Genomic DNA, 10756 nt, shown 5'->3' on the forward strand with positions numbered 1-10756 from the left:
TAACCCCAAACCTTGTTTAGATTAAAGGCTGAGCTGTAAAAAATAAATCAGAAACCCTGTACAGGTTGAGGCTTGTTTAGTTCAAAGGAAATATAGACCTGCAGAGATAAGAGCAGACCATTAGATCTGTTAAGAGTCACCCTAAATGTGCTGCTTAACTTTGGGGCGGGGTTATCAGTTGTAACTGAGCATAGAAACCTGGAAACACAAAGGTCTGGTTGAACATGTCTGGTGGAATCACCCCCGTGGTCCCAGCGCTCAATGAAAGGAACAATTCTGTTCTCTCCTATTGGATTTGGCTGTTTCCTTAAATCAGTGTTTATGTGAGTATCATCCATGTAAGGCCTCGCGCCATGTGCTGTCGGTTTAGCGGCCACAAGTTGTGATGTGGCACCCAGAGGTGTCTCCATGAAATCCCACCCGTGTCCCCGGGCCCGGCCTGAGGCGCCGAGCGGGCCCGGCCGCGGGGGGGGGCGGCGTTCAGCGGGACCTGCCGTGCCCGTTCTGCCCCTTTTCGCCCCGTTCCGCCCCGTTTCTCCCCCATTTCGCCCCGTTCTGCCCCGTTTCACCCCATTCTGCCCCGTTTCACCCCGTTCTGCCCCATTTCACCCCGTTCTGCCCCGTTTCACCCCGTTCTGCCCCATTTCACCCCGTTCTGCCCCATTTCACCCCGTTCTGCCCCATTTCGCCCCGTTCCGCCCCATTTCGCCCCGTTCTGCCCCATTCTGCCCCGTTTCGCCCCATTCTGCCCCATTTCGCCCCGTTCTGCCCCGTTTCGCCCCGTTTCACCCCATTCTGCCCCGTTTCACCCCATTCTGCGCCGTTTCACCCCGTTTTGCCCCTTTCTGCCCCGTTTCACCCCGTTCTGCCCCGTTTCGCCCCGTTTCGCCCCGTTCTGCCCCATTTCACCCCGTTCTGCCCCGTTTCGCCCCATTCTGCCCCGTTCTGCCCCGTTTCGCCCCGTTTCGCCCCGTTCTGCCCCATTTCGCCCCGTTCTGCCCCATTTCGCCCCGTTCTGCCCCGTTTCGCCCCGTTCTGCCCCGTTCCGCCCCGTTCTGCCCCATTTCGCCCCGTTCTGCCCCGTTTCGCCCCGTTCTGCCCCATTTCGCCCCGTTCTGCCCCGTTTCGCCCCGTTTCGCCCCGTTCTGCCCCTCGTTCCCCGCCCGTTCCCCGCCCGGGCCGCCCCCGCCATCATGGCGGCCAGAGAGGCGCCCGCCCCGCCCCTCGGCGCCGGCCAATGGGAGCGCGGCGCTGACGTCACCGGGCGGAGCGGTGCGGCGCTCAGAGCGTGTCCGTCCGCCGGGGCCGCAGCACAGCCAGAGCCGCGCGTGTCGCTCCGCCTCGCCCGCAGCCATGTCGCGACAGAGCCCGCAGGAGGAGAACCTGCAGGGTAAGGGCCGGGCCGGACAGGGGCTGGGGCGGCGGGAACGCGCAAGGCCGCGGCGGGGGAACGCTGCTCTGCCGGTCACGGCCGGGCACTGCGAGTCGGGTCTGCGCGCGTCCCTTCAAGGTCGCGATATTCGCGATATGCGGTGATGGTGAGCTGAGGTGTGTGGATGCTGTGCGGTACAGCCCCCGCCGGGGGAGCCGGCCGGGTCACCGGCCAGGGCTGGGGGAATCGGGCGCGTCCCATGGTCAGGGTTTGTTGGGAACGAACCCCTGGATCGGGCTGGGAACGAACCCCTGGATAGAGCTGGGAACAAACCCCTGGATAGGGCTGGGAACGAACCCCTGGATAGGGCTGGGAACAAACCCCTGGATAGGGCCGGGAACAAACCCCGGGATCGGGCTGGGAACAAACCCCTGGATAGGGCTGGGAACAAACCCCTGGATAGGGCCGGGAACAAACCCCTGGATCGGGCTGGGAACAAACCCCTGGATCGGGCTGGGAACGAACCCCTGGATAGAGCTGGGAACAAACCCCTGGATAGGGCTGGGAACGAACCCCTGGATAGGGCTGGGAACAAACCCCTGGATAGGGCCGGGAACAAACCCCGGGATCGGGCTGGGAACAAACCCCTGGATAGGGCTGGGAACGAACCCCTGGATAGAGCTGGGAACAAGCCCCTGGATAGGGCTGGGAACGAACCCCTGGATAGGGCTGGGAACAAGCCCCTGGATAGGGCTGGGAACAAACCCCTGGATCGGGCTGGGAACAAACCCCGGGATCGGGTTGGGAACGAACCCCTGGATAGAGCTGGGAACGAACCCCTGGATAGGGCTGGGAACAAACCCCTGGATAGGGCTGGGAAGAAACCCCGGGATCGGGCTGGGAACGAACCCCTGGATAGAGCTGGGAACGAACCCCTGGATAGAGCTGGGAACGAACCCCTGGATCGGGCTGGGAACAAACCCCTGGATAGGGCTGGGAACAAACCCCTGGATAGGGCTGGGAACAAGCCCCGGGATCGGGCTGGGAACGAACCCCTGGATAGAGCTGGGAACAAGCCCCTGGATAGAGCTGGGAACGAACCCCTGGATAGAGCTGGGAACAAGCCCCGGGATCGGGCTGGGAACAAACCCCGGGATCGGGCTGGGAACGAACCCCTGGATAGAGCTGGGAACAAGCCCCTGGATAGAACTGGGAACAAACCCCTGGATAGGGCTGGGAACAAGCCCCGGGATCGGGCTGGGAACAAACCCTTGGATAGGGCTGGGAACAAACCCTTGGATCGGGCTGGGAACGAACCCCTGGACAGAGCTGGGAACAAGCCCCGGGATCGGGCTGGGGAGGCTCCAGGGAAACAGGGAATGTGCACACACAGCCCTGCCCTGGGAGGCTCCAGGGGAACAGGGAATGTGCCCAGCACCCCCGCTGTGCTCCCGCCGTCCCAATCCCGGTGCTTCCCGAGTTTCCTCCCCCATTCCCAGCACTGTCCCAGTAAGATTCGGCAGCGCTGGTTTGAGCTCCAGTGGTTGTGGCCGTTCTTTGGGAACAACTCCACGAGTTCCAGGGCAAAGGGCAGGGAAGGGTTTGGCTCCGGACACGCTCCCAGCGCCGTGCCAGGCCCTGGCACACCCACCCAGCAGCAAAGGGGCTTTGGAGACAAACGTTTGCTCCAATCTGGGCGGGCAGGAATGTTTTCACTCAGCGTGTTTTGGTGTTCTGGCTGTGCAGGGATGGTCCCGCTCTCGGAATGGAGATCCCCACCTTGTTCGTGGAGATGAGTCCCTTTGGCTTTGTGCTGTTCCCACCTAATTCCTGAGCCCTCTCACAGCCGGGATAGCTGGGGAAGCTTTGCCCCTCTGGTGTCCCTGTTCCACACTAATCCCTGCATTGCTGTACCTCTGCTCCCTTAGCCATGGAACCACAGGATGGTTGGGTGGGAAGGGGCCTTGGAGACACCCAGTTCCAGCTGTTCCTGCTGTGGCTTTGCTCCTGAGCTCTGTCCCAGTGGACAGAACAGCCCAAACCCCACTGTCCCTGTCTCCCTTTCCTTGCAAGTTCCTTTGACATGCCCTTCTGCTCCCCAGAATTCAGGGAGTTTCCCCTGCCCTCCTGTCCCTACTGCTGCTCCCTGTGCTCTGCTGTGCCTCGGCCAGGTGTGTTCCACAATGGAATTCCACTGGCATGTGTGTAATTCCAGTGTTTTCTGTTCCCTGAGCTCATTCATAAGGGGATGGAGGGACAGGACAAGGGGAAACGGCTTCAAACTGCCCAGGGAGTCAGATGGGATATTGGGAAGGAATTCTTCCCTGGGAGGGTGGGCAGGCCCTGGCACAGGTGCCCAGAGAAGCTGTGGCTGCCCCATCCCTGGGAGTGTCCCAGGCCAGGCTGGACAGGGCTTGGAGCAGCCTGGGCTGGTGGGAGGTGTCCCTGCCCATGGCAGGGGGTGGGTGGAAATGGATGATCTTTGAGGTCCCTCCAACCCAACCCAGTGTGCGATTGTGTAAGAGCAGGAGCAGCCCCAGGCCCTGCCTGGCAGGGAGTTGTTATTCCCTCCCTGAGGAAAACACAGCCCACGTGACAGTGTTAAATATCCCGGGAGGAGCAGACACAAGCCAGGCCTTGCCACACACCCGCTGCTGCCTCACAGCAACACCTGCGAACAGCTCTGCAAAGGGCTGAACCAAACAGTCCTGGGTGCTGCAGCCCAGAGTAGTTTGGATAAGTGAATAAAGGCCTCGAGATTATTTTGATTGGCTGCCACCTATGGTAAACAATAAAAGTGAAATATAACACAAAATAAAAGATGTGCTGCTGCAGAGAGAGACACAATGTACTGAGCAGCTGCTCCCAGCCCTGTGAGCCTTCCCAGCCCTGCTGCACTCCGGCATTCCGTGCTGTTTGTGAGCAGGGAGGCAGGAATGGCACTTTGTGTCCCTGTGCTGTTTGAGAGCAGGGAATGGCACTGTGTGTCCCTGTGCTGTTTGAGAGCAGGGAATGGCACTGTGTGTCCCTGTGCTGTTTGAGAGCAGGGAATGGCACTGTGTGTCCCTGTGCTGTTTGAGAGCAGGGAGGCAGGAATGGCACTGTGTGTCCCTGTGCTGTTTGAGAGCAGGGAATGGCACTGCCCAGTCCCTGTGCTGCCACCCCGGGCAGGGTCCCTGGGACTGTCACTGCCCAGTCCCTGTGCTGCCACCCCGGGCAGGGTCCCTGGGACTGTCACTGCCCAGTCCCTGTGCTGCCACCCCGGGCAGGGTCCCTGGGACTGTCACTGCCCAGTCCCTGTGCTGCCACCCCGGGCAGGGTCCCTGGGACTGTCACTCCCAGCCTCCACCAAACCCTGTGTCACTCTGGGCTTTCCCTCTGCCCCGCAGGGTCCTGGGTGGAGCTGCACTTCAGCAGCAACGGGCATGGCAGTGCCAGCTCCGTGTCCTCGGGCAGTCAGGAGCCCGGGCCCGCCTCCCTCTCCATCCACAACGGGGACATGGAGAAGATCCTGCTGGACGCCCAGCACGAGTCGGGCAGGAGCAGCTCCAGGGAGAGCTCCCACTGCGACAGGTGAGCCCGGCTGGGCTGGGGCACGGGGGGCATGGCCAGGGGCACGGGGGGCATGGCCAGGGGCACGGGGGGCTCCCAGGCAGGGCCAGGCCCAGGATGGCCATGGGGGTGTGTTTACATGTGCACATGTGTGTGTGTATTTACACGTGTGTGTATCCACACTTGTGTGCACAGACAGCAGTGTCCTTGCCCAGCCTGGTATTTCAGTTCTGGGCAGTGCTGGGGTATGGCCTGTCCTGACTCCAGGAGGGAGCTGAGGGGACCTGACTGCAGAGAGCTCCTCCCATGGCCTGGGGGTGCCATCCCAGGGTTTGGTGTCTCCCAACAAGTCCAGCAGCAGCTGCACCTGCCACAGGTGCCTCCTGCCAGGGAACAAACCCCTCCAGAGGCACAGGCAGCTGAGGATCAGCCTGGGCAGTGCCAGTGCTGTCTTTCAGGACGCAGAAGGTGCCTGGGGCAGGAGGGACAGGGGACAGAGGGTACAAAACAGATTTCCAGGAGTGTCACCCCCCACCTCACCCCTGGGGCAGCTGCTCAGGCAGTGTCAGTAATCCATGTATTGCCTTTGGGTGGGAACTCCAGGACTCAAACCAAGCAGTGGGATGCAGAACTGCCTGGTCTGACCAGGTTCCCTTGGATCCAGGCCACTCTGATACCCCTCATTTGCTGCCCGTTGTTAGGGTGGGAGTGCTCTGGGCAGAGGGTTGGAAATCAGGGATAATGGTCCATGCTGGGCTGTGGCCCCCACTGGCAGATCCATCCCATGGTCATGGTCAGGGCACACATCTCTGCCCTGGAACTGCAGGAACTGTGTCATGGAAACGTAATGATCCTTCCTTCCCTGTGCTTCTGCTTTCCTCAAGCCCTCCCCGTTCCCAGACCCCCCAGGACAGTCACAGAGCTCTGGAGATAGAGAGTCACAGCAGTGGGGAAAAGAACAGCTTCCAGGTAAACCCCTCCCCTTGCTTTGGGAGAGGGAGGTTCTCACTCTCTGAGGGTGTGGGGAGGAACAGGGGGAGCTGCTGGAGCAGAGACTTCCATAACTCAGATAACCCGGGGAGATCCAGGCTGGGCCTGTTTGTTCCTGACTTGGATGGGGGGTTTGGGTTGTGTTTTTTCAATCTGTACCTGAGACTTTTCAGAAGGATTTCCCCTCCCCTTTTATCTGCCAACTGGGTACATTTCCTGCATTCCTCACAAAGAAATTGCATTTAAATTCACCTCCACCAGTTTATTAGGAAAGGAAAAGGGAATTTGACAACAACAAGAATTTCTCGAGCCATTTAAATGTGGCATCCAGTAACAGGCAACTTCCAAGCCCTGCCACAGGATTCCAGGTTTTTTGACAGCTGGTCCTTAACCAGAAGGCTGCTTTGGAAAACTCAGTTATTTCTAATTTCATTTTGTAGATTGGTTTACATATTTGCAATGAGAGTGAGTAAATACATTTGAGACAAGAGTGGGGGAAAGAATTGCTGTACATGGACCATGTTTTATCACTGCAGAGCTCATTGCAGGATGACAGCCTGAAATCTGAAATCTTCACTGTAATAAATTAGCTTTTAATATGAAAAAATAATTACAAAACATTTTGAGGAGGGAGGTATTTAAGGGAAGTGAATTTCCCCATCATGCCTGGGACTCCTGCAGGACTCCAAGGATCCACCTTTAGGTAGCTAAAATGGTGTTGGACATCAGTGGTTTTATTTTATATTTTCAGAAACACCTCTCAGCTGTTTCAAGATCATTATTTAGATTGAGAACAAATAATCCCAGCTTAGAAAGCCATCAGAATTCCAGCTGCCTGGGCAGTTTTATTTCCATCCTGTGTGTATGTGCATCATGAGCTGTTGGAATTCTGGGAGCAGGGTCTATTTTTATCCCAGGCCTTGGCTGCATGGAATGGAGCTGTGCTGAGCCAGGAGCTCTGCTCTTACTCAGCGTTTCTGCTGGGATTCACCTGACACCAAAGCCCTGGGGTTTGGGGTTTATTCCCTGCACAGGTGTGAGCACAGCCTGGGGTGGGGTCAGCTGGTGCCCAGGATGGCCCAAAAGCCAGGGAGATTCACAGGGCTGGAATTACTCCCTTGGAGGAGCTTGACAAGGAGCTTCAGTGGCATCTGCCCAGCTCTGAGCACAGGCAGGAAACCCCCTGCCCAGTGTCCCTCAGCCCTGGGAGCTGGGATAAACATCCCCCTGCCCAGTGTCCCTCAGCCCTGGGATAAACATCCCCCTGCCCAGTGTCCCTCAGCCCTGGGATAAACATCCCCCTGCCCAGTGTCCCTCAGACGTGGGATAAAGCAGGACATGCCTGCCCAGTGTCCCTCAGACCTGGGCATATCTCGGATCCTGTGTGAGGATTAAACACAGGGCTCTGGCATGTCACTGCCCAGGCAGCCTTTACTTGGGCAGATATGGGATTTGGAAATGGAACGTGGTCTTTGCCATTCACATCCCACTCTGGAGGTGGATCTCGCTGCTCCCCAGCTTGATGTGGAATCTGGGCGGTGCTACAGACCTGGGGTGGGGAGGGGTGGGAGGGGTGAGTGGCAGAGCTGGCTGAGGAATGGTCCTGGAGGCAGAGCAGGAGCCCTGGCAGCTGCCCTGCCCTGCTGGGAGCGCTGTGTGATGCTGTCCCTGTCCCTGTCCCTGTCCCTGTCCCAGTCCGAGGAGGATTTCCTGGAGCGGAGGAGGGAGGTGGAGCGGCTGCTGCGGCGGAACGCGGACTGGATCTGGGACTGGTCCAGCCGGCCCGAGAACATCCCCCCCAAGTGAGTGTGGCACAGCCCCTGCCCAGCCCCTGAATGAGCCCCTGCCCTGCCCAGCCCCTGCCCAGCCCCTGAATGAGCCCCTGCCCTGCCCAGCCCCTGCCCAGCCCCTGAATGAGCCCCTGCCCTGCCCAGCCCCTGAATGAGCCCCTGCCCAAACCCCTGCCCAGCCCCTGAATGAGCCCCTGCCCTGCCCAGCCCCTGCCCAGCCCCTGAATGAGCCCCTGCCCTGCCCAGCCCCTGAATGAGCCCCTGCCCAAACCCCTGCCCAGCCCCTGAATGAGCCCCTGCCCTGCCCAGCCCCTGCTCAGCCCCCGAATGAGCCCCTGCCCTGCCCAGCCCCTGCCCAGCCCCCGAATGAGCCCCTGCCCTGCCCAGCCCGTGCCCAGCCCCTGAATGAGCCCCTGCCCAGTCCCTGTCCTACCCAGTCGCTGCCCTGCCCTGCCCCTGCCCAGCCCCTGTCTTGCCCAGCCCCTGTCCTACCCAGTCCCTGCCCTGCCCTGCCCCTGCTCAGCCCCCGAATGAGCCCCTGCCCTGCCCAGCCCGTGCCCAGCCCCTGCCCAGCCCCTGAATGAGCCCCTGCCCTGCCCAGCCCCTGCCCAGCCCCTGAATAAGCCCCTGCCCTGCCCAGCCCCTGAATGAGCCCCTGCCCTGCCCAAACCCCTGCCCAGCCCCTGCAGCTCTGCCCTGCCCAGGCCTCAGCACAGCCCTCACTGCTGGGCCTGGGCCTTCCTCCCCACCCCAGGGAGTTCCTCTTCAAGCACCCCCGGCGTGCAGCCACCCTCAGCATGAGGAACACCAGTGTCATGAAGAAGGGGGGCATCTTCTCTGCTGAATTCCTGAAGGTGTTCCTGCCATCCCTGCTGCTCTCTCACCTGCTGGCCATTGGACTGGGGTAAGGTTCAGCTACCAAAAAAAGGAATGTTTTTTTACCTATTTTCTCTCAGGGTTAATTCCGATTCTAAATCCCCCTTTGTCCAAGAGAGGAGTAACTTTTCTCCATGAAGGGGGACAGATGGTTATTCAGGAAGTGCTTCCTGCCTGTGGTCTTGCTGGGTACTTCAAGTTTTCCTTTGGTGCTTTCCTCACTAGTTGGGAATTTCTCAACACAATTAAGAGCCACTGAAATGAGTTCTGTACATTGGAACTGTGCTTACTCAACACTTAACTCTGCTGGAGATGAGACTAATTGCAAGGGGCAAAAATAGTATTTAATTGATTTTAAAATTCCACTGGCATCTGTTTTAAAATATTTCGTATTAATTTAATTTATTTAATAGATTCTAAAATTCTCTCCTGGAAGGGATGAGAGACACAAAAAACTGGAAGAATTTCTTTTGGTGATTTAGGGGTTAGAAACAGCCCCAGGACACAGAGAGTGACCCTTTCCAAGGGGCTCTGCCCAGATCTCCTGTGGGGTTAGAAACAGCCCCAGGACACAGAGAGTGACCCTTTCCAAGGGGCTCTGCCCAGATCTCCTGTGGGGTTAGAAACAGCCCCAGGACACAGAGAGTGACCCTTTCCAAGGGGCTCTGCCCAGATCTCCTGTGGGGTTAGAAACAGCTCCAGGACACACAGACTGACCCTTTCCAAGGGGCTCTGCCCGAATCTCCCGTGGTTCCTGCAATGTCTCTGGAATCATTCAGGAGAGGGGAGGGCACAGGTTCTCTTCCTGCACAAAGTCAAGATCTTGGCCAGATAATCCTGTAAAAGTAACACCAAACTCACTCAGTCCTCCAAAATGAGTGTGTAACTGCTGGAGACAGTGAGAGCCTGACGGGTTTCCTTTCCAGCACCGGAGTGGGGTCAGTGCCCAGTGCTGGGCAGTGGTGCCAGGGCACAGGGCACTGAGCTCCAGAGCAGTTGATTTTCCTGCCTAACCACGGCTGGCAGGGCTGCCCTGTGGGAATTCCGGGCCAGGCCCCTGGTGAGGAGTGTCCCTGCTGTGCTGTGCTGTGCTGTCGGTCTGAGCTCCCCGTGTCCGTCCCGCAGGATTTACATCGGGAGGCGCCTGACCACCACGGCTTCCAGCAGCACGTTTTAGGCTTCAGGGCCGGCGGGATGCTGGGATCGGAGCGGAGCAGACTCACCTGGAGCGCAGGAGGTGCAGAGCCGGGAGGGGGAGCTGGTCGCGGCGCCGCCGCCGTGTGTGTCCTGTCCGTGTCTGTTTAGTTTAGTCTAACGAGTGGGAAGGGCTCCCGTGTCACATAGAGCCGCCTGGATCAATCCCTTCTGGATCAATCCCTCCAGCACGTGGCAGATGCTGTAACGTCCCTTAGTGCTTTGTAGTGAAGTACCTGAGAATTAGAGCTACTCAGTGTTTAAATCAATCCCAGCTTTAACCAGCCCTTGTGAGGGGCGAGTGTCCGTCCCGCCCATCCCGTGCCCGTAGGTGGGAATGTTGTCACTGCTCCTGCAGTCCTGACGGGGAGGGATCAGCCCAAACAACGTGTGGCCTTATGGACTGATACGGGAATTCCGGGGAGCTGTTCCTGCCCTGGGGCAGCCTCTCCTCAGGTAGGTGTTGCTTAGTTAGTTCACTTTGCTGTGAGGTGTGACATGTTGAGACACAGAGGGAAGAGATGAGCACATGGGTAAAACTCCATCAGTTTGTCCTAGTTCAGAGGTAGAATTTGGATTTAGTGCCTAATTCAGAGCTGCTTTTGCCAGGACATTTATTTAACCCCATCACTAGTTCTCAGCTGTACCCACTGCACGGGCTTTATCTGTCAAGTAGCAAATTGCACCCGACACCCAGCCCTGGGCTGATGTTCCCAGGGTGGCTTCTCCTTGGTTTTTACTGATGCAATGCCTTTTCCTTCAGTGATTTTACTGTATTTAATGAGAAAATGAATGTTTGCCAAAATACCATGTTTTATATATTTAAATAAAAAGGTTCCTGGTGAACTCAGAGTTTCCTCTTTCCTTTTTATCTAGCAGTGGTTGAAAGGGGCTGAGGAGGCTCGTGGCCCCCAGACACGTTTCACAGTGGTCACTTCACAACTGACCCAAACCCCAGAAGTTTCTGTAGGAACAGCCCCAA

The 10756-nt window shown here is 58.3% G+C and overlaps 1 protein-coding gene across 1 annotated transcript; it reads left to right on the forward strand.

Moving 5' to 3' along the window:
• The first annotated feature begins 1275 nt into the window (after window positions 1-1275).
• BNIP3 (BCL2 interacting protein 3) lies at window positions 1276-10620 on the forward strand. The gene is made up of 6 exons (XM_071564158.1): window positions 1276-1390; window positions 4762-4945; window positions 5809-5893; window positions 7610-7716; window positions 8459-8608; window positions 9706-10620. The coding sequence occupies exons 1-6, from the start codon at window positions 1354-1356 to the stop codon at window positions 9755-9757; spliced, it is 615 nt and encodes a 204-aa protein (XP_071420259.1). The 5' UTR covers window positions 1276-1353; the 3' UTR covers window positions 9758-10620.
• The last annotated feature ends 136 nt before the right edge of the window (window positions 10621-10756 follow it).

This window comes from Pithys albifrons, chromosome 9 (assembly GCF_047495875.1).
Source record: "Pithys albifrons albifrons isolate INPA30051 chromosome 9, PitAlb_v1, whole genome shotgun sequence".
Lineage (NCBI taxonomy): Eukaryota > Metazoa > Chordata > Aves > Passeriformes > Thamnophilidae > Pithys > Pithys albifrons.

Coding starts and splice junctions, on each gene's coding strand:
- BNIP3 (XM_071564158.1), top strand. CDS start 1,354: ATGTCGCGACAGAGCCCGCAGGAGGAGAACCTGCAGG. Junction 1,391..4,761: donor GCAGGAGGAGAACCTGCAGG/GTAAGGGCCGGG, acceptor TCTGCCCCGCAG/GGTCCTGGGTGGAGCTGCAC. Junction 4,946..5,808: donor GAGAGCTCCCACTGCGACAG/GTGAGCCCGGCT, acceptor GCTTTCCTCAAG/CCCTCCCCGTTCCCAGACCC.